The 23,619-nt window shown below is 43.5% G+C and overlaps 2 protein-coding genes across 9 annotated transcripts in view; one reads left to right on the top strand and one right to left on the bottom strand.

Annotated features, from left to right (window-relative positions):
* Positions 1 to 10,920, top strand: part of STAB2 (stabilin 2) — a 175,702-nt gene extending 164,782 nt beyond the window's left edge. For both annotated transcript variants that reach the window (XM_053258339.1, XM_053258342.1), the window contains 3 exons: positions 4,508 to 4,627; positions 7,312 to 7,425; positions 10,110 to 10,920. In XM_053258339.1, coding sequence (XP_053114314.1) covers positions 4,508 to 4,627; positions 7,312 to 7,425; positions 10,110 to 10,169 — 294 coding nt within the window. In that variant the 3' untranslated portion in view covers positions 10,170 to 10,920. The remainder of the gene's footprint in view (positions 1 to 4,507; positions 4,628 to 7,311; positions 7,426 to 10,109) is intronic.
* Positions 10,921 to 11,405: 485 nt separating this feature from the next.
* NT5DC3 (5'-nucleotidase domain containing 3) overlaps positions 11,406 to 23,619 on the bottom strand; it is a 72,599-nt gene continuing 60,385 nt past the window's right edge. For 5 of the 7 annotated variants that reach the window (XM_053258350.1, XM_053258344.1, XM_053258347.1 and 2 more), the window contains 3 exons: positions 22,656 to 22,796; positions 22,107 to 22,171; positions 11,406 to 19,691 (listed from right to left, as the gene is read on the bottom strand). In XM_053258350.1, coding sequence (XP_053114325.1) covers positions 19,430 to 19,691; positions 22,107 to 22,171; positions 22,656 to 22,796 — 468 coding nt within the window. In that variant the 3' untranslated portion in view covers positions 11,406 to 19,429. The remainder of the gene's footprint in view (positions 19,692 to 22,106; positions 22,172 to 22,655; positions 22,797 to 23,619) is intronic. The other 2 variants (XM_053258345.1, XM_053258348.1) reach the window with 1 other exon arrangement.

Raw genomic sequence — 23,619 nt, 5'->3', positions numbered from 1 at the left:
ACAACCTGTGCATCCGCATGCTGATACAGGAGGAAGGGGTGTGGCCTGCACGGGGTAGCGTGCTTGGCGGCAGCAGCCTATCCTAGCGTTTCCATGAGCCTCGCTATGCCCCGGCATATTACATCTTGAGCTTGCCCAAGGATGTCAATACAGAGTACACCACCATCATTGAAATTTCTTATGATCTTAGATCAAATACAAACATCAATACAAAATAAAATTAAACAAAATAAACATTTCATGCCAACAGATCAGAAAGCTATTCCCACAATCAATAGAACGCGGGCTAAGGGAACCTAGCCCACTTTCTACTGATCTTCGGAACCTCTGGGCTTCCAGGCGAGCCCAGTGGTTCCAAGGTGGCTAGCCCACCTAAATCCCCCTCCCCTTAAATGAGGTTAACAGAGTGAGTTCTCCATTAACCTTGTTTTTTTGCTCATGTGCCACCATGGTTCACGGTGACACACGAGTAGACCCCTGACCAGAAGACTTCACCCAGCCTACCAGCCTCAGCAGTTTCTCCTAGTGATGTGCACGGACCGCGGAGGTGTGGTCCGACGCCGGGGGAGGGGTGTTGCTTTAAGGGCGGGGGGATTGTACCTGCATGGGGCATCATGGAACTTCCGGCGGCCAGGTGGCACCCGATCCCTGCAGCCTCCACCGGCTCTGTGACGGAACCGGCAGTCATGTGGGCAGCCAATCCATCTGCCCAGGGCTTGGAGGCTGCTTGTCTGTGGGGAGAGTGGGCTAAGTGAGAAGAGCTTCAAGGAGTGTGATCTACATTCACCAGTCAATGCAGAGTTGCCATTTCAGATTTCAGTAAAGCAAGGGCAAAATTCAACCCTTAAAGACAGCATTTCCACCTCTACTACCGGAGAGATCTGAAGCTTGAGATGCCAGGAGATTAGAGCCAAGCTACGTGTTCTGTTTATTGCATCATTAAGTAAGAGGCTTAGGAATGGCCAACTCCCTTTCTTAAACAAATGCAGCTGTGGAGCCCAGTCCTGGCTGGGATCACAGAGCATAGAAGGGGGAGCTCTAACCCCCACTCCCTGCACTATTTCCCCACCAAACATTATCTCCCCAAGTTGCTATTTGGAGCCAGGATTCCCGCTCCCATGGCTGCATTTGTGTGAGAGAGAGAGCCACCCACTCTTAAACCTCTTAATAATGCAGTGAGCATATCGTGCACTTTGGCCCTGATACGAGGACCTTCTTATCGCTACCACTGAGCTGCTACCACTGAACAATGCCAGTGGCAGTCCCCCTTTGGCACACCCCGGCCCCTTCCTGCAGGGAGAATGGAGCAAGTGAGCTGGGCTGTACTGTATTTGTTTGAAGTTCATGCTGAACCTTGATGACCTCTGGTCTGAAACATGGGGAGGAGAGGACTATTACCAACGGCACCACTGTGCAACCAGTACATAGGAGATTCTAATATTCATGGTTCAGGGCTACAGTAGTAAACTAGAAGTGCAGCAGCAGTCCCTGGAAAAAGCAGGAGTAGTCCATGATGATGCAGATCAGCCCAGCACTGAGCATATTCCTGTGAGGATGCTATCTTGATGCCACAATCATCCACTTCAAAGGACAAGCAGGAAATAGCACAGGCTGAAACACTGGCGGTAAACGATGGCTTACATCTTCCATAAGGTCACCTCCTGCTCCAATGCTGCTGAACCACCGAGTAGCAACAGGTGAAGCACCCCATGCTGCGTTGCCCCATGCCCCTGATGGGGGCCAGCCCCCTTTCAAAGCCAACTCTTGCAAACTTTGAAAGTGGTACGGGGGCAGGAAAGAAGGAAGGTCGCCAGCAGCCTCCTTCTTCCTCCTTGTGATGCTTGCAAACATGGCGAGGAGTGTGAGGAGAGGTGCACCTTGCAAAGCTTGCAGGAGTCAGATCAGCCCTGAAAAGCCGCTCCAAGGGCAGTGGCAGGGGGCACCTTGCCACCCCGTGGGCACCCCAGTAATTTGCTGCTTGAGGCGACTGCCTCACTTTGCCTGATGAATGGTGAGCCCCTGGGTTGCAGCCAGTGGTGGTTATTAATGATGCTAGTTGGACACTAGTTGGAAAAGAGCACCCCACAACCACCACCATCATCACAACAATTTATATACCACTTTTCAACAAAAGTTTCCTAAGTGGTTTACATAGAGAAATAATAAATAAATAAGATGGCTCCCTGTCCCCAAAGTCCTCACAATCTAAAAAGAAAAATAAGACAGACACCAACAATAGTCACTGGAGGTATTGTGCTGGGGTGGATAGGGACAGTTACTTTCCCCCTGCTAAATAAAGAGAATCACCACGTTAAAAAGGTGCCCCTTTTCCACATTAGCAAATGGGGTTTGGGGGCAAGTCCAGGGGGATTGGACTCACATTCTGCCCGGACCTTGTATTTGTGCTCTGCACTGAAATTGGACACACCTTGGCCTTATAATTATGTAAAACCCTCTTCACACTACCCAATCTTCCTCCCAATTCCTGCATCTGACAAAGGGGGCTCTAGCTTCTGAAAGCTTATGTCACAATACATGTGTTAGTCTTTAAGCTGCTTTTGCTACAGTGGACCACTTATCTGGGATTTGCTGGAACAATGTTGAACTCAAGGGTGGTTCCAGAAGGCAAGCACCCCACCCCAAGTAATTTGTCCCCCCCCCCGCCCCCCCCCCCTTTCTGCTTCAGAAATCCAATATTTATTTATCTATGTGGAACACAGCTTGCTTACCCATAAATGCACTTTGCCCCTTCTGTGCTCTACCTTGGGATTTTTTTTTTCTGGTGCCGCCACTAATTGAACTGATTGAACCTTCCCTTGATTCCACCAGCTTTGATAACTATTGGCCTGTTTCAAATATTCCCTTTTTAAGTAAGTTGACAGAGCGTGTGGTATCTGTGCAGCTGCAAAGGGTCTTGGATGATATGGATTATCTAGACCAGGGATTCTCAGCGTTGAGTCCCCAGATGCTATTGGACTTCAACTCCCATAATCCCCAAAGGCCAGTGGGGCTGGGGATTATGAGAGTTGAAGTCCAATAACATCTGGGGACCCAACGTTGAGAATCCCTGATCTCAACCCTTTTCAATCTGGCTTTCACCCTGGGTTTGGGACTAAAACTGCACTTCACCCTGGAAGATGACCTGTGCCAGAGACTAGATGGAGAGTATCTTCCTGTTGGTTCTGCTGGCCCTCTCAGCAGAATTCGATACCATCGACCATGGTACACTTCTGGATCGCATCTCAGAATAGAGATCAGGGTTGGTCCATTGGAGTTTTTCTGGTCCTTTCTTAGGAGGAGGTGCCAGAAGGTGGTGCTGGGGGACTTCAGCTCAATTCCTTGGCCTCTGGCCTATGAGGTCCTGCGAGACTCTGTATTTAACAGCTTTCACATCTACATCTTTAACATTTAACATCTACATGAAACAGTTGGGAGAGGTCATCAAGGGGGTTGAACTGAAGTGTCATCAATATGCAGGTGACACTCAGCTCTACCTTTCTCTTACATCAGACCATAGGGAAGTAGTGGGTGTACTGAACTGGGGGCTGGAGAGAGGTGGTGATGAGCTGGATGTGGGCTAGCAAACTGAGATTAAATCCAGACAAGATGGTGGTGCTGCTGGTCAGTAGAAAAGCCAGTCGGGATAGGGTGATTCAACCAGCTCTGAATGGGGTTGTACTCCCCTTGAAAGAGCAAGTGTGGGGCTTGGGAGTGTTGCTGGATCTGGCTCTGCTTTTGGATGCTCAGGTGGAGGCGGTGACCAGGGCTGCCCTTGCATAGATTTGGTTAGTGCACCAGCTGCATCCTTGTCTTGAGAAGGCAGATCTAGTTAGTTACATCGCGACTGGATTACTGCAATGCACTTTATAGGGGACTGCCCTTGAAGAATATTTGGAAACTTTAGTTGGTGCAGAATTATCTGCCAGGGTTCTCTCTGGAACTGTTCACTAAGACCATATTACACCTATTTTGAAACAGCTGCATTGGCTGCCACTTTGTTTCTGGATCCAATTCAAGGTGCTGGATATTACCTTTAAAGCCCTTAATGGTTTGGGTCCTGGAAACCTGAAAGATTGCCTGCTCCCAAAGGTTTCTGCCCACCCAACAAGCTTGTCAGAGGGGCCTTTTGCTCCATGTGCCAAAGTTGAGAGAGGCTAAAGTGTTGTACATGCGGGACAGGGCCTTCTCTATGGTTGCCCCCAGGCTCTGGAATGCTCCCAGTGAATGTCTGCTTTTTGACATCTGTGGCTACTTTTAAAAAACAACTGAGAACTTGTTTGTTTTTGCAGGCTTTTACCCCTTAGAGACTGCCGCGTCTTTCAACTTACACGCTTCTGATAGTCTTTTTTTTATGATTGGTTTTTGGTCAACCATGGTACACCTCTGGACCATTATTGTTTAACTGATTTTAAGGTTTTATTTTTTAAATGGAGTTTTAAAAATTGATTAAATGAAATTAAATAGAACTACTTTCTAACACACTGATTTGTCTCTGATCACCACTCAGGATTTACATGCTGGAGTTGGAATATTCTTTGCAATTCTCCTGGTCACTGGAATCATTGCTCTTGTTGGATACTCATACTACAGGTTTAAGCAGGGAAATATTCGCTTCCAGCATTTCAAGGTAAGAAATCAATGAAAAGATGAAGTTGAGTGTCCAAGGGAAACCAGTTTCATCATCATGCATGGATTTCTACATGACTTTGTATGACTGCTCTTGGGCTGGTTCAAATGGTGCTGGTAGTGGCCCTACCCCCCACCTCCTCCATGTTTGCAGGGGCCATTCTCAGCCCATTGAGAAAGTTAGGAACTGTTTCTGTTCTGATTGCCTTAAGTGCTGGAGCTTGTATTATTATTATTATTATTTATTGTATGTATTTCCCACTGCTCCTTCAAGGAACTTGAAGTAGTATATGAGATTACACATCCCCTTTAAACACAAGCCTTTGAAGTAGGTTAGAATAAGAGAGAGTGACAGAGTGACTGACATACTGGCACAGGAGTGGGTCAGCCTAATAACTTTGCATTTGCACAATTTGTGTAAACACAAAATTTGCACAAATGATGTTACACAAGAGTAAGCCCATCAGAAATGATGGGCTTACACTTGTGTGACATTATTTTTGCAAATTATGCGTCTAATGTTACCAGGTTTTGTTTTTACTTTTTGCAATGCTAAACAACATTGATCCAAACACATACAGCAGAACATAATACAACAGACCCCAATTCATCAGTCCATCCAAACTCTAATATTGTCTGGAGTAGAAAAACTACCTTAATTTTCCTGATTAGTATAAAAAATAAAATCTGGCCAAATTACATAAAAAGCATTATTTGTAATCTGGTTTGAATGGGACTGGATAATATGGGTTAGCTTTTCTGAGATTGTGAGATGCCATAGGTTCTTATACCAGATATCCATTGACATGGTTTGATTTTTCAAGGATTTGGCTATTGCTAACCTGGCAGCAATTACCATGTACACAATTTTTTAATGTCATCTGTATTGACCCCAGAAAATACATGTAATGTTACTAGATTGATATACTCTTGCACATTATGTCAGCCAGTGATTGGTTTAGAGTTACCCTAAGGTAAAGTTACCCTACCTCCATGGAGGGCAACAAATGTTTGTTGTTACCCTAACCCTGACCCCTGATAAAGCAGGGGTTATAACACAAAGAACGTTGTAAGTGACACTCTATGAATGCGAAAGCTGGACTTTGAAGATGCAAAGATTGTCCTAAGGTTCGCAATGGTGTGTTACATTTTACTTAAAGATTTAAAAACTAAAAAAATACTATAAAATTTTATCAGTGTTGTCAGAGGAATGGAAATAAAAATTGGCAGTGTTGTCCTCCAAGGATTGTCTATCTCTAGGCATGTAGCTTTTGTAAAAAATAAATAAATCACAATGAGCATTCATCCCCCTAGCTCAGGCCTGCACAACATTAGGCCCTGGATCTGGCTTGTGGGAACATTTTTGCTGGCCCACAAGTAGGAATATCCTGCAGCAACAGCAGGAGCCATGAAAAGATCTTGACCTATTCTGCTGATGAGCAGCAATAGCTCAGTGTGAGACTAGATGTCCCCTGTCCCCTTGGCCAGAGACCTCTTTCTCCTAACCTTCCCGCCAATTCCAAGTGCCCCCTCTCTTTCATTAATATTTTTTAATAATTTTAATATAAATTAATGTGCTGAAAAGTGACCTCAGCCCTCACACATCAAGTAGTGGTTGGCTTTGGTCCACTGGGGCATTTGGGTTGTGCACCTATGCCCTAGATGGTACCAAGCACCCGAGCCAGCTCATTTACTACTTCCTGGGTCATTGTAACTAGCTTGCCTGGCATCTGATTGGGACACACTGGGGGTTACAGCAAAGTCCTACTTTGCATGCAAAACAAAAATAGAAATCATATTTTTAATTGGGTTTCCATTTCTAGTGTGGAGGGAAATTATGAGCCAGGTCTCACAATCAGTGAGACCCGGTTCCTGAGAGTATGCAGGGAGAGTGAAATAAGCCCGTTCTCCCTGCACACGAGCGGGGAGGGAGCCCTAGGCGGCCAGATTGGTCGCCCACACGATTGCCGGCTTTGTGACGGAGCCAGTGGGGGCTGGGGAGCTCAGGGGCCACGCAGCCCCCGGAAGCTCCAGTATGCCCTGCACAAGCGCGCAGGGCATACTGAGAAGACCCCCGGAGCCAGGAGAAAGCTTTTCGTCTCCCCTCTGGGGGTCTACTCATGAGTCGCCATGGCGGGGAGCCGCGCCGCAGCTACTCACAATCAGGGAGCCCAGGTTTGCGGAGCACTCCCCAGGCTAAAGGGAGGGCTACTGAAGAGGGCTAGCCGCTAGTAAACCACTGGGCTCACCTGCGAGCCCAATAGTTTACACGATCATGCAAAATCGGGCTAGGCTCCCCTAGCCTGATTTTGCCTGATCGTGAGAATAGCCCCTATGGCTTGCAACCATCGTTACTAACCATGGTTTGCCCAGTTCAGACATTTTAACAAAATAGAATGGCTGACAAGAGGAAAATTTCTCAAAGTAGTCCCATTGAAATGAAAAGGCCTATTAATTTCAGTGGAATTACTGTGAGTAATTCTTATGTCGGCCAGTTATCACAAATCAAAGTGGGAGAGAGAATTGGATCATATATGGGGAGGAGACCAAAGTCTATTCAAGACGGCCCCACCATAGTTTGGCTGTGATGTGTGAAATGGGGCCATATGACTTATTTCAGAGACATTCTATCCGCCAAGTTCCTTGCAGTATAAGAAAGCATAAATATACTTTGCTTTAATACAGGATAAAGATGATGTTGATGTAACCCTGGATAACAGACAGTTTGCAAACATCTCAAATCCTAACTATGAAAACTCAACAACCTCTCCACCAGATCCTCCTTATGATCCTTTTTCTGTAAGTTTTCATTTTGATTTGGGTGAATTACTTTTAGGAATTAGTCAGACAAACTGTGTTTATCCTAAAACAGTGTTTGGGGGTTTAAAGAAGTTTCTAACCAGCCGTGTGCACCAGTTCAGGTGACGAGGACAACATGAAGGTAGACACCATGCAAGTATTTCTTTTTAATTCCTTTTGCTAGTAAGACAATTAACCAGCTAGCTTGAGTTTTTAAGGTAGGTCATAGAATCAAATGGCATGGGATGCTAAAAAACACACACATTTGTGCTTTTAAGAACATAAGAAAAACCCTACTGGATTTGGCCCAAGGCCTATCTAACCTAGCTTCATGTTTCCCACAATGGCCCACTAGATGCCTATAGCCATCAAGACTAGTAGCCATTGCTAGACCTGTCCTCCATGAATTTCTTTTAACCCTCTTAAATCAACCCAAGCTGGTAGCTGTCACCTCATCCCATGGCAGAGAATTCCATAGATTATGCACTGTGTCAAAAAGTAGTTCCTCTTGTTGGTCTTAAATTTCCTGGCAATCTGTTTCATGAGATGACTCCTGGTTCTAGTGCTGGGGGAGGAGGGCTTCTCCCTATCTCTTCCCACCATGCGTAGTTTTATAAACCTCAATCATGTCTCCCCTGAGTTGGCTGTTTTCTAAACTACACTTTTTGTGTGTTTAAAGATGAAAAAAAGACCAATCAGCATTGGGACCATGCCATGTGGGGAGGGATCTGCAACCTTTCCCCTCATGTTGTCATCCAAATGAAAGTCACCAGAAAGTTATTCGCCTCAAGAGGGAAGCTTTCACTGGCACCATGGAGAGCTTCCTTCCGGAGGCAACTAGCAACAGAAAGCAGTATTTGTATTGGGACTACGATTGCATTGGGGAAATAATTGGATGCTTGCTCTCCCTCTACACCCACCCAGGAGATGAGAGCTGGTCTTGTGGTAGCAAGCATGAATTGTCTGCTAAGCTAAGCAGGGTCAGCCCTGGTTGCATATGAATGGGAGACTTGATGTGTGAGCACAGTAAGATATTCCCCTTAGGGGATGGAGCCTCTCTCTGCCTGGCATCTCCAAGATAGGGCTGAGAGAGATTCCTGCCTGCAGCCTTGGAGAAGCCGCTGCCAGTCTGTGTAGACAATACTGAGCTAGATGGACCAATGGTCTGACTTGGTATATGGCAACTTCCTATGTTCCATTTTTGAAAACAAGGGAAGCACCAGTGACTTGTTTGGCCCTCAAAAAAGCTTAATCTTGGTTGTTGAAAAAAGACCTGTTCAGATAGTGGGTAGAGGTGGAGTAACCATGCAAAGCTGAGGTCTACTCCCAGAGTTTTGGGTGGAATCACTATGGCAAAAAGGTTGGAAGAAGACATGATGAGAGATGCATTGATGTTGTACATAAAACTGAGCAACCCTGCCCTTGCCTATGCTGCTCTTCCCCAGCAAACTAGTGCTGCTAAATGCACAACATGACAACATCACTATGCTAGAAGGTTCCGTGTCCCTAAGGGTGGTAGCTAATGAACTGGAGCGTTTGCTTGTTTAACTAGGGCCCTAATACAATTCCAGGCATTTCCCACATTCAGAAAAAAGCAACAGCTTAGTGGGTGGCGTGTGGCAATATTTCTCTTAATGATTAATTCTCATGGTTAATAAAATATTCAAGCACAAAGGGTGGTGGCTGGCTAGCCCTTTCTGTTCATATGATCACTAAAAAGATAAAAGCATTTGCATAAAATGCATTCTTTTGTTACTTAGCGCATTGATTGAAAATGCTCAACTAAACTGAACTTGACAATGTCCCCCTTGGTTTAAATTGGCTTCTGAACTGAAGTTGCCAAATTGCAGGGCTTGGCACAACATTCCAGGATTTTAAGTGGCTTCGCAGAGTCTTGAAGAGTAGAAGCTCTCAGACCGAGGGGGGTGGGCTATTCTCTATACAGCAAAAACTGTACTGATTTCTGCCATCAGACTCCATCCCTTCATCTCACGAGTCCCAGCTACCCTACTCTGCACAGCCCCCTTACATCATTCCTGCTCTTTTAACACCAGAGTGAGCTTTTTTCTTTAGCCACAGGGAAACGGGATATAAGTGCAGCCTGTACACTGTTTGCATGTACACATCTAGCTTACACATATGTGCACACTTACATATCCATCCAGGAACAAATCCATCTGGCTTCAGCTCTTGTAGCAAAACTTCCAATGCCCAGTATCTAGAGAAATTTACAATAATGCTGCTGCACAATACTTGGCATTTGAACCCTGCATTTAAAGTGCTTTGCACCTCAGTAACCATGTGGTCTCTGCTGCTATTAACAGTCTGGGTTTGGGTCTCTGAGTGCAAGTTGCAGGGGAGTAACAGCAGGAGAGAGGGCATGCCCTCAACTCCTGCCTGTGGCTTCTGGTTGCATCTGGTGGGCCACTGTGTGAAACTGGATGCTGGACTAGATGGGCCTTGGGCCTGATCCAGCAGGGCTATTCTTATGTTCTTTCCCTTTACCAGCTGTGGCTGCAATGCCACCACAGAGGTGCTGTTAATAATTAGGTGACTTGATTTCTTTTGTTGGTTTCTGCTGACTGCTTAGTATTAGCTCATGTTAGGCTGCAAAATGCCTGGCAAATGAATACTGAAAAGCATTATATGCCAAAACTAAAATGTTCTTTTATTTGTTTAACCAGGATTCTGATAATCAACAACTGGTGACGAGTGGGCCCTCTGATGGAGTTCCAGTGGCTTAACTCTAAACATTCAAAGGAACATTTTTTCTACTGGAATATAAAATACAAAAAGCAATGCAAAGAGAAGACAGTGAAAGAAAGATTCTCAGGAAAGGAGTTCAAATGTGGCTTGGGTTTCTAGAGTTGTCTATTGTTTTTTCCTGCTTTCCTGAGATCAAATGCTTCTTCAGGATTTGTTACCATTCTGCTTTCTTAATTCATAATTTGGAGAGTGTGTGAGAGATTCTGAAGTTCATTAGCTACAACCACAGCATATGTTACACTTCTAACAAGATATTAAACAAAGCACTAACACCACCTCCTATTGCTGATTTATATAATCCAAGTTTGGCAATGTAGGGATCCTACATAAAATCTCTACTGTTTTTTTTTTTTTAAGCTAAGCACTGTAATAAAAGGTCATTTTTAAAAGAGCAGGTGACATCAGGGGACATGGAAAAATCCCAGCCAAGTTCCCCATTACCACCACCACTAAAAATAATATACAAAAGTTTTCAATCTTTCAGAGGCAATTAAAGAGTGCCTTTTAAATTCGGACTTTTGGCCAGTGAGTATCTGTCCTCAGATTTATTTTTTTAAAATTTTAGTTGGTTTCCATAGATGTGTTTGTTAAATTTTAGCTTTATTTTTAATGATCCGTTTGTTTTAGGTTGTTGCTTTTAATTTGTTGTTCACCACCCTGGGGTCCCAGGACAAAAGGTGGTATACAAGTGTCAATAATAATAAATAATAAAAATGCATCTAGCTTGTTTATCAGCTGTGTTTAACTTTTCCCAAAATTTTAAGCCAAAAATATACAAAAGGGTTCGATAGGAAGCTGCCTTTTACAAGTCAGACTTATTGGTTCATCGAGCTCAGTATTGTCTACGCTGACGGGCCGTGGCTCTCATGGGTTTCAGACAGTGGTTGTGCCTAGCCCTGCCTGGAGATACCAGGGGCTAAATCTGGCACCTTGTGCATGCAAAGCAGATGCTCTAACATGGAGGTATGGCCTCACCCTCACATGTACAGTAGAGGGCATCTGTATAGATATTGTTTTTAATGGTAAGATGAAAAGCAATGGTAAGAGAGAACACCCCTGGGGTGCATTTACTAGGGAATATTTTAGGCTATACACATTTGCTGCTGTGCTCCCAGTCGGTCACTAGCACAGCATGAGTCAGGATACCAGCAACTCTGTTTTGCTGTGATCTTTCCTTATTTTAAAACCCCGCATTACAACTCCAGACTAAAACATAAGGAATCAGACATTTATTGTGTGATTATTCAGGATGCTGCAACAATATTTTTCTCAGAGTTCGACAAGACATTCATGCTTGCAAACATGAATATTTTTTTCTGTTAGGGCTATAGTTTGTCAAGGATGTGAGCAGTTTGCCTCCTCTTTGGTGTATGGATTTTTTAAAAAAGACAACTGTACATAGCACAAATACCAGAACAATTACAGGAGATGACAGCATCAAAACTTAGAAACCATTACAAATAGGTTTAAAAGTTACATCAGAGTAGTCAGACAGTAGAAACTGCCAGCATTAATGTTTTCTTAAATATTAACTTGTGCGTTCCCCCATCACTTCTGACATGAAGTATGTTTACAGTATAGTATAATATACCTATATAAAGTAGCAGCAACCCCACCAGATAATGTACTTTATGCAAAATAATCATTTATTCTGCAATTCAACTTTTCTACAAAGTGGTTCTCAAGATGGCTAGTATGAATAGGAACACATACATTTAGCTAGCTTCATCAACACTGGATATTACCTGCTAGTTCATGAGCTCTGGCAAACCCTTACATTTTAAAGACTTTTACATTATGTATTTTCTAGACAGAAATTTTATTCTTCAACACAGTTTTATACAATAGACTTAAAGGGCTTTGGAAGCCCAGGCCTAAAAGAAGTGTTAGATTTATTTCATTTTAAACCTTATTAGCTATTCACTCTCCTCCCCTGCATTTTCAGTTTAGCTTTCACCCACACACACACCCCGCTGGCCACTAAAAAGGACAAAACAAAAGATGTTAAGGGTAACTATTTTGGCACAGCATCTCAGAAGAATTTTATTCTCTTTAGCAAAGAGAAAAGAGCCATGCATTGCATGTCAAGTATAATATTTAGAGGCACAAATAATACTTAACACTCCAGCACAGTGACAAGCTCAAGCAGCTTGTATACAAATACAAGACCACCATAAAGCTATATAGCCAGCAACTCAAAAGTAATTTACAAGCAGGGCTGAGCTAAAGGGCAATGTTTCATTGGACATCTTTAGGGTCAAAAAAGGGGCTCCCTCATTAGTGATGAATATGAAAAGGGCTACAAAAGAGCGTTCAATGCTAGAACAATTGGCTAGAATCATTTTCCATGTGGTGAATACAGAAAAAACATTTTCCTCACTCAGTGATGCCAGCACACAACTCAATCACCACATCCAGTATGTGATTGCCAAATAGCTGGATCGCTCAGGAAGGGAAGCAATGGGTGGGAGACTGTAGTTATGAATTAAGATTCACGGGCGGGGGGGGGGAGGACACTCGTTTGAGGTAGAAGGTTAGCAAGGAGAAATTTCAGCTCAGCCCTATTCAGAAATCTGTTTCAAGTTTCAAGATGGAGTCACAAACCAAATGGAGTCATGCCAGCGGGTTGTTATTGAGTTATGCAACACACATACACACTTCATTATAACAATGCAAACTGTAAACTCGCATAGAAATACTTACAAAAAACTTTTGTAACACACACTTTACCTGACCACTATTTGGGGGACCAAATTATTTCCTAAAAAGAAAGTGAGAATAACTTTGGCTATCTTTTGTATCACATCAGTAAACAAAGCAAATAGAACTTAATTTTTTTTTAAATGAGGAACCAGAGTAACTGGATTGGGATATCCTTGTTGACTAATTGTGTTCTTTTAGTTTAAGATTTTAGAAACCTCAACACAAGTTTTAAATGCATCATTGCAAAGACCCTTCTCTAGGTCTGTTCACTTGCTCCACAGCATGCATATAATGTGCCCTCTTGCTATGCTCCCTCCCCATCAGTACGTCTACTGGCTATGTACCCAATCTTCATACATCTAACAAACATATGAAAAGAGCATGAAGCTCCATCATCAGTTATAACTGGCAAACCACCAAGGCACTGCTCTGCACAAAAGAGAGGTTTACATGGAAGCAGAATTTAACTGGCTGAGCCCCAAATGCATGGATGTGCCACAATTTTTTTACTTTAAAAGAACATTTTAAGATGCAGCCCTATAAAACATGGAGCATTTCAACACTTAAAATACACAGTGCTATGTTTCAGGTTTTACTTCAAGTTCTATGTTAGTGTTGCATTTTAATGTTCTCCTGAGTTCCTGGAGGACACTGGTCACCAATGGGTTAACCTCTCCCCTGGAGCAATAGGCAAGGTCAGAACTAAAGAGACTCCTGCAAGGGGAGGGGCTACCCCACCTCCCCAGACTGGCCCTGCCTAGCAAGCAGGTCTGTAGGGTCGCACAGAGCTCTATAAGGGCCTGCGTTTTCCAGCAAGATATTCTTCAAATTTAGATAGAAGCTTCTCTCTCCTGCTTCCCCTGCCCCTTCCGATCAGTCCTAGGTAGGACCGGGCACACACAGAGACAGGGGAGCATTCTTCAGACTGCATTGGCAGCTTGGGGTTTGGACATGATTTTCTTTCCTCTTCAGGCCACCCAGCCACTGGAACTCCATGGGTGCACCCACTCAGCCTGGGCCCATTTCCCACATTGGGCCAAGTCACTCACTAGTCCTTGCTAGCTCGCCAGCACGCCTGCAGCAAAACATTTCTCTGGCAGGGGAGGGAGAGTGGCCCACACAGTGTCACAGCTCCCATTGTCAGCAGTCACTCCCTGCTGCAAATGGGCCTATATGCTCCATACGACCACTGTTGATGCTTCCACCGCTTTGCTACCCACTCCCTCCCCTTCTGCATGGTAGGTTGTTGGGCACAGCATGAAGTTCTCCAAGGGGGTGGGAGACTCCTCTGAAGACAGTGCCTTCCAGGCCTCCTCTGGCACCTTGTTGCTCCATCAGCCACCAGCTACAGTTGGGGTGAGTGAAACTCCACTTATCTCCCTGTTCACAGTCTTAGTGGTGCCGACCCCTACCCCCAATTCATCCGATGGATTCAGGAGATGGTGGCCAGGGAATCCAGGGGTGTCAATCTGACTGGGAAGTCAGGCACTAAGAACCGCTCACTCTCCTAATTAAAAAAACACAGAGACAAGAAGCAGAAGCATGGTCACAGGGCTACAGACAAGCGTAGATCCAGAATGCGCAGGTCCAGTAGCTTGTCACCCTCCTCCTGGAATTCCTCCCCCTCCTCATCTTAACCCTCCTCATCTTCCAAGCCTTCTTCTCAGTCTGCCAAACTCACCAAAAAAAGCAGTCTTCCTGAATCACACCCTCTGATGGGGTGAGAGGGCACCTTTTGAACTTCGCCCATCATCGGATCCAATGGGTTTTGGAAACCGTGACCCAAGGCTACTCCCTCTAATTTGCCAAGCTCCTGCTAGAAAAATTCATACCATCTCAGAAGTCACGAAATCCAGGAAAACATCAGGTCTTTCCAGATGCCATTCAACACCTGTTCAACATCAATGCCATAGAAGCAGTTTCGGAATGTTGAATCCACTCCAGGGTCTATTCAATTTTTTTCTTAATGCCAAGAAAGTATAGGAACACCAGAGGAATTCTGGATCTGAGACTCAAATCCATCCTGGTCAGCATTCACCGGGGGTGGGGGTGCTTCTGGCTTCCACTGACTTCTCCAAAACCTAAACACACATCCCAATCAGGAAGCCTCACTGGAACTTCATTTGATTCTGTTGTGGAACACACTAATACTGGGCTCTTCTGTTCGGGTTGGCATCAGCTCCTTGGGTCTTCACCAAAGTTCTAGTGCAGTGGCGTGGTGCATCTGCACTAACAGGGCATCTATCCTTTCTCATACTTAGACATCCTGGTGAGATCTTTGTCAAAGGAACAAACCCTCCTGGACGTACGGAATACACTGAACTGGCTATGGATCACGGTTTTGTGGTCAACTTAAAGGTTCTCTGTCTCCAACTCAAATCTTGGAACATCTGGGGGTGATGATAAACACCAGACTCCACCAGATTTTCTTGACATGGGATGGACAGCTCAGAATTCTGGAGGCAGCATGCTCACTCAGAACCAACACTTCAGCAGATCTTATGGAGTTGGCCAGCCTTCAGGGCCTGATGGTCTTGTGTCAGGACCTGGTCCCTTGTTCCCATCTCCACTCCCAACTGATCCAGCATCTGCTTCTTCCTTTCCAGGGACAGATCATTCTGAATTCCCATCTCCTGGTCCCCTTGCTGAAGGAAGTTTGTCTGGTGGTTATGGAAGGACTGGCAGTTTGATGGTACAGGCCTTCAAGTCCTGACCTGGCTGGCAATTACCACAGATGCCAGTCTGCTAGGGTGGGAAGCACACAAGGGCAACAACAATTTGCAGGGACTTTGGTTGGGGAAAGAGGCCAAGCAGAGCATCAACTGGCTGAAGTTGAGGGCTGTGCAGTTGGCTGTGCTAGAATTCAAACCCTTGGTTCAGGGGCAATATGTGCTGATCAGGACCGACAACATATCTATGAAGGCATATGTGAACAAGCAAGGGGGCACCAAGTCCAGGTCACTGCACAAGGAGGCTTGCACGATGTTTCTCTGGGCAGATCATCATCTGAAGTCGATCAAGGTGGAACATCTGGCAGGAGTTTCCAATGTGTTGGTGGATTGACTCAGCAGGAACTCCATCGTGGAATCGGAGTGGACATTGCATCCTGTGTCATACCCACAGGTGGTAGACCAATTCAGGCTGCCAAGAGTGGACTGTTCGCCACAAGCCAAATGTCCACTTAGATCTCTTTTTCACATGTTTTCCATGTCCTCAGAGCATGGGGATGGATGCCCTGGCTGTTCTGTGGCCGCGGGGTCTGCTGTATGCATTCACACCCATTCCACTCCTATCCAAGGTGCTCCAAAAAGTCCAGGGTGACTCTGGTGGTTCATAGGTTTTCTACATGGAATTTGAATTGGGTTCTCTTTGCTCTTATATCTCTATCTTGGGAACCTATGGCAAAGTGTGATCTTTGCACATTGACCTTTAAATTGTTTTCAGTTGCTATTACATCAGCTCATAGGGTATCTGAGTTAAGTTCCTTATCGGCTGACCTGGAACTGTGTATTTTTTTTCATAAGGATAAGATGGTGTTGCAACCTGATCCTTCCTTTGTACCAAAAGTGAATTCTCTTTTCCACAGGTCTCAGGAACTGTCCTTGCTGACTTTCTGCCCTAGCCCAGTGCACCCTCAGGAGAGCAGATGGCATTCCCTGGATATCAGGAGAATGCTTCATTTCTATCTGGACCATACTGTGGAGCTCCAGAAAACAGAGTCTCTTTTTGTCTCTTTCCAGGATGGTTCAATGGGAAAAGGAGGTGTCATCCGCAACTATATCATTGTGTCTCCGGGAACGTATTTCTATGGCATAGAAGAGTTTGGGGAAGGTTCCCCCTTCAGGCATCATGGCCCATTCCTTGCAGGGTGCGGCTACTTCTGTGGCAACTAAAGGTAATTTCCCCATGGCTGAGATTTGTAGGGCAGCTATCTGGGTGTCCGTCCAGTCCTTTTCTAGGCATAAAATAGATGTTTTTTTCTTCATCCGATGCTGCATTCGGCAGGCAGGTGTTGCAACAGGTGCTTTTTCGCTGATGTGGGGTACCTTCCCCGCCCAGGGATGGCACTGCTTTCCTCCATCCCATTGGTGATGAATGCCCTCTAGGAGCTCAGGAGAAAGGGTAATTTCTTACTGGGAACTCCTGTTCTCTGAGCCTGCTGGAGGGCATTCGGCCCAGCCTGTGAAAGTGCCATGTTTTTTCATGGTTGCTATTATTCCTAAGGCCTTTGCCACACATGTGGGGATGGTAGATGTTCCTTCTGTCACCCCTCTATTTGCAGCCTTTTTCTCTTTCTGGGCCCCATTATCTTTCTGTTGTTCCAGTTACTGATATTTTAGCATAGCCATTCCCCCCCCCCCCCACACACACACTGTGGGGTGAGGGGTGCCTCTTCTTTTCCAGTCCAGTCTGAGGAGGCAGGGTGGCTCCTCCCCCTGGAAAAATCTCTTCAGTTTTGACCCTGCCTACTGCTCCAGGGGAGGGGCTAACCCACTGGTGACCAATGCTCTCCAGAAAAATAGGCTCAGAACAGGAATTCATGGTAAGAAATTACCCTTTCATCCAGCTTATTAAAAGCTCTCTTGAGCATCATACTAAATTAGTGCATAAGAATGAGGGGAAATCAGTAGGTTCAACCTAAGATATTCAGCAAATGAGTATAACAGGTAAACTAAGCAAATGTTAATAGGGTTTAAGCTGTCATCCTGAGCAACTTTACCTGGGAGTGAGCCCCCAATGAAAAAAGAAGAACTTGCTTCTGAGAAACATGCATAGGATTGTGCTGTACACCTTATTCCATTGATGTCAACAGGGCTTAAGCATGCTTAACTTTCACTGGAGAGCAGCTAAAATGGTAGTATTATTCCAGATGTCCATATCTAAAAGCACACCACCATCCAAAGAGAAAAATCTAGAAGCTGGGGTGCTGCTGAATCAAGTATGATAACTGGGGGCTGGGGGGTGTTTAAACATTTCTAATATCTTCAGTGATACATTTCGTAAAGTTTTAAAATATTGTGACTGTTGCCCTAGTAAGTATTTAATAAGAAGGCACTTCATACACACCATTTACAGCATTAGACTTTTATAACTCCTATATACCATAAACACAACATGATGCATTATAGCCCCTGATTTAATAAGTATGAGGGTATGCTATTAAAGTGTCCAGTGTTATAAGGTTTTGCTAAATATTATCATCTACTGCTAGTTCTTAGTACCACTGTACTAGAATGCGTTGCAGTCACAATATGGATGTACGTTTTCTAATCTGTTTCTCTCTATAGAAGCAGAAGAAATGTTTTAGATATCACTATTTTCAAGCCCAAATATTTTTGTACACAGTGTTAATGATTTCTATTTTAAGACTGTTTACTTTTTCTTAATTTGCCAACGGGGGAAAACATTGTGCTTAGTTAGACAGCAGATTGCAACTCCCCTTTCCAATACTGGATATACTTTCAACTGTTTGGATTAAAACTAAACTATGTATTATTTTATAAAAGTATTGGCATGCTTGTGCTAAGTTATACATTTTGGCCCCAATCCAGCTAATGCATAGGCAATTGCACAGCAAGTCTCATGAGTTCAGAGAGAGAGAGAGAGAGAGAGAGATACTCTTCTCATCAAGTTGCCCAGCTACTCCATGAACAGATGAAGCTGCTTGATACTGAGTCAGACCCTTGGTCCATCTAGCTCGGCACTGTCTACACTCACTGGTCATGGCTCTCCAGAGTTTCCGACTAAAGTCTTTCCCATCCCTGCCTGGAGATGTCAGGGACTGAACCTGGGACCTCTTACATACAAAGCAGGTGCTCTACCACTGAGCTATGGCCCTTTCTTAGTTCAGTGGGGTTCAGATGGGTATTGGGATGTTGATGCGAATCCAGATAAGCACCTACATCAGATGTCTTGCAGAAGCCTGCTTCTGCATACTGATCTCCCTTGCTGTCAGGGGAAAGTAATTCTACAAGTAGTAAAACAAATTTAGACTTGGTAAGTACTGTATATATTTCAAGTCCCCCCGCCTTTTCTTTTTCCTCCTCCTGAAAAACTAAATGAGGAATGCATTTTAAATTGCTTCAAACTTGTAAAAGTTGAACATATCTTCCCCTCACCTCATCTAGCAGAAAGCTAGATGCATTTTTAAGTAGGATACACCCCAAATCCAAAGCAATAATCTTCTGACCAGAGTCCACAAAGATAAATATATCCAACTATAAGCCAGATGTCTAGATACATTAACATGTTGATTTATGTGCAATTGTCCTTTTCTGCAAATATTCATTTGGAAGGGGTTCTGCTTTTTCTCGGCACAATCACATCCCATCAATTTCCACACACAAGGAAATGAGAGACCAACTAAGAAGAAATATTTGCTTCATAGGCACATACAATACAAGTGTGGTTACAGCTATATATTGAAGATACATTCACGTTTCAATAAATACACTTTGCTCTACAGAGCCACTGGGGCGGGGGGGAAGAGAAGGGCTTGATGTTCTAAAAACCAAGCAAGGAGAAGAAACAGAGCCTATTTGATCTGAATCATATCTTGCAGAAACGGGATTCTGAATGTACCAGTGCATAGCTGGTCTGACCACGTTGGGAGTTCATGCTGCAAAGGAGTCCTCCTTGGATAAAATGTGTAATCATGGTCATAGTTCAAAAGGCAACTCAATGATGCCATGTAAATATCAGCGAAGCGAGACAAGCGTCTTAAGAAATAGGTTGGGTTCTGGTCAGTCCTGAATAAGCTTCCAAACTGGGAGTTGAAGAAATTCCTGGTCATTTCTCTGAAGAGGTTTCAGAAAGGAAAAGAGGGAGGGGAAGAAGAGAGACATTTTTTTAGAATGGTCAGCCCCTATTAAGTACTTAGGTTTGTTCAACCTGCATCAGTTAATTTTGAGACAGCTTTCAAATAAATTAAGAAGGTATTTGTTTACATGTTAAACACATTTAGCAGAGCAGACATCAAATGGGAAAAAAAATACTGCTCTGGTATCAATTAGAAACTTTCAGTTTAATCTCAGGTTGAATAACCATCAGCCACAGAAAAATCCTCATATTTGGTTTGCAACTAACAGTGTGCCATAGCACAAAAACTGCCTACAGCTTAGTATTGTGAGTAGTTTAATAAAATACAGCTGAGGGGGTGTGGAGTACAATCCAAAGCAGAAAATCCATGTGGGGATAACTTTCTTAAACCCTTTCACCTTTGGTGTTTTTTCTGGGTTAACATGCATATCCCCACCCCTCAAGATTTTCTGCTTTAGGATTACAGTCTCCCTGGTTACATTTCTGCAAAGGAAAAAAATCATTAGGGTTGGACCAAACACAGCCGCCATCATGTGGAGCTTGGCCTCAAGGGATTCTACAGATGGAAAAGAAAGAGCGAAGACAATGTCTCAATTAAATATTTGAAACAAGCTCTTCAGTGTAATCTCAGCAACCTGAAATAGTGAGCAAGAAATATTTGGCCCACATAACCACTTTATGGCTCATATGGATTTGGTTATTTCTTGGTTCCCACATCCCACTCCCAGCTTCAACTCTGTTGACAGAATCAGCAAATGGTGGAGTTTAAAGTAGGATTTCCAGTACCTCCCAAAAAGTAAAATAATTTCAGGAGCTGTCTTTCCAAGGATTACTTCCATTGTACTTTAAACTAATGATATTCTGACATAATGACTTAATATAAACAATTTGCATACTAATTTGGATTAACAAACAAGTATTTGTACAGTGCTTTCAGATGTTCAAAGCATTTCACATGTATAACATTGTTATCCTTACAACCACCATGTAAGACATTACCCCCATACTGCTGCTGAGAAGCTAAGAATGAGGAGAAATGGCTTTCCTAAGGTCACCTGTCATCATGACAGGTGGTGAGATTTGAACCAGTGTGTTCCCGATCCATAACTCAGCTTCTTAGTCACTATGTATACCAGTTCTGTACTTCTGATTAGTTAGTTTGAATGAATCACAATGCTTGCACCAGTGTCTATATATAACATGACTTGTAGATGCATTTCCCCCAATGTAATAATAAACTGCTTTTTAAGAAGTCTCGTAATCCTAGGCTTAAGAGAGAACCTGTTTCAAGGTGTTTTCAAAGGGTGGAGCAGAGCATACTACTTCCTTTGGCTTACTCCAGCATTATTTAACAAAGGGTGAAAAGTGGGGAGAGATACAGAAGGAGGCAGCCCAGAAGCCAGAACAGCAATGACAAACCCAAATGGACTACCCCATCCCTGATGCAAAATACTATTTTTAAATCACACCACAGAAAAACAAGAACACTCCCAATCCCTAGCTTCCTGATCAGAGAGAGAGAGAGAAAGAGAGAGAACACAAACTATCTATCCATCCATCCATCCAACACATTTGTATACTGCCCAAAACCCAAAGGGCGGTTTATAACAGAACAATAAAACCAACAGATACAAAGATTTAAAAATTACAACAATTTAAACAGGACTTTAAGCAATCGATGGTGGATTAACACAATTGACAGTTAATCTAATAATGCCATGAACCTTTTCCCTACATTTAATCTCCCACTTCAAAACCTGAAAAAAGTGAGATCCCAGATAAGTTTTAGGAAACAGGAGTCAACTCTAAGCCAATTAGATATTTTTTCCAGTACGGGAGGACCTTGTTATTTGCGGTTCCGCATATCCGCGGAGTGTCTCACTGACACCCATTTTCAGAATCCGTGGATATGAAAGGGTTAAAACCCACATAACCATGGTTCCTAGAGGGCCACAAGTCATTGCAGGCATCACTTCTGCAAGCCCTTTTGTCTTCAAGAGGCATTTTGTGGTTCCTTTCTTTTAAAAACCAGGCTTTTCTCTGTGATTTTTCATGGTTTTGAGGGATATTCCTGGGCACATGCAGACCATGTTGAGCATGCCACACTAAGTTATTTTGCCATTTTTTCACATTTTCCCTCCACTTTGGAACCTAGCTCCCCTTTTCCCATAGCAATAATGCCTAGTTACTCGTGGTACTAGGCGAGGAACGGAACCACCATGAGTAACAAGGTTCTTCTGCAGCAGCAAGATTTGAAACCCAAACAGTAGAATCCCCTCTTGTCAATAACTACTACTGCTACTAGAGACAATGGGAAAATATAGGACAGTTTCTCTTGCCATTTTGCAGAAAGGGAGGGAGTCGTTCTTCAAGTGACCAATTTTCATTTTTACCTCATTTCCTTTCTTTCTTTCTTCCACTCATGTAAAATCAGCTGTGAATCGGGATCTCTGTGAACCTGAAATGTTAGTGATAAGGACATGTAATTTCACCAGCTCCTGTATAGTAAGAACTTCTTAACAGAAAATGGTGTAAGTGTAATGATGTTTGTACATGTCATTATCTATACTTATATTGGTGTAATTATGTTTGTATTTGCATATCATTAGAAACACAACAAAACGAGAATGGGTGATCAACAAAAATCAGACTTATTTCCTGCTTCTTACACCATAGCTACATTTCCATAAGTTAGTTTCATCTCCATTATTACTTCTTTTGCTTCAGTGCAAGAGGTACATGTGACCATAACGGGGAGAGAGAACAGGCTTACCAAATATAATTTTTTTACACAACTTTAGCTTGCAGACATTTGTTCTGGTGACTTGCATTTTATCTTTTTTTAATTATAGGTACACATTTGCAACAGCAGCAATTCAAAGCCTAGAGGGATTTGCCAGACCCTCCCCCTCTTTCCAAAGAGAAAGAGAATGAGCACAAACCTGCATGTGTTCCAGTAATCCAGTGAGGGTTTGCAGCCAGGTCATGGTCTGAATATACCGCTCTGTGTTCATGATCTTAATCTCTGTTCGTAGCTCTGGAATAATTGCACCTGTCCGCCAACCATGCTTTAAGGTCAAATCCTATTTTGCCAACCAGATTTGCAACACACAAGTGTTACTGTTAAGACAGTTTAAAACCCTAAAGGCCATTTGTAAGATACTCCTACTTATACACAATTAAAGTTAAGGGGCTCAGCTATGCAATTGCGTAAATACATAAAAGAAAAATCAGTTCCAAAGGCTAACAACCAGGTCAGAGCCTGGGGTAAAATAGAACACCTACAGTTAAGGAAGGTCATTTTTGCACCAAGAAAGTATTGGAGATGCAACACAGATAAAGAGGAAAGAACTATAAAATGAGAAGTGAAATATAATATAACCTGCATTTAAGCTGCTACTTGCGGCACTTTCTGGCCACCTAAGAGTTATTTTCATTGTTAACTTAAAGGAGTTTGAAGTTTATCAGTTATTACAATTCTATTCATCTTTGCTGCAAGGTTTAAACTCCAGATTTTATTTCTGAAACTGGGCAAAAAGAAAATAGCTGCGAGCATTGTCCTGCATATACTTGTGCAAGTGCTAGTAGAAGAGTTCACAGATGCTAGGATAGCAAGTTGTAGCATTTCTCATGCTTCTTTTTGTACAAGCAGCAGCAACTCTAAAAAGGATGTTCTTTTCCCCTTGCACTACATTCTAGCACAAGATATAAACAGCCCTGAGTGAAAAATGCCTTCCACACATAGGAGACCCAATTTCATGTTTGTTCCAATGCATTCAACATCAAACCAAACAAAGAGCCAGAGTCACCCCCATTGGAAGTTTATACCAAACTTGGTGAAGCACAATATTAAGAATAACCCCCACTCCAGCACAACTATCTGCTTATGGGTCTCCCAGGAAGTAC

The sequence above is a fragment of the Hemicordylus capensis genome, chromosome 5, assembly GCF_027244095.1.
Source record: "Hemicordylus capensis ecotype Gifberg chromosome 5, rHemCap1.1.pri, whole genome shotgun sequence".
NCBI lineage: Eukaryota > Metazoa > Chordata > Lepidosauria > Squamata > Cordylidae > Hemicordylus > Hemicordylus capensis.
The sequence above is the reverse complement of the archived record's forward strand: the minus strand, read 5'-3'. Positions and strand labels throughout refer to the sequence as shown.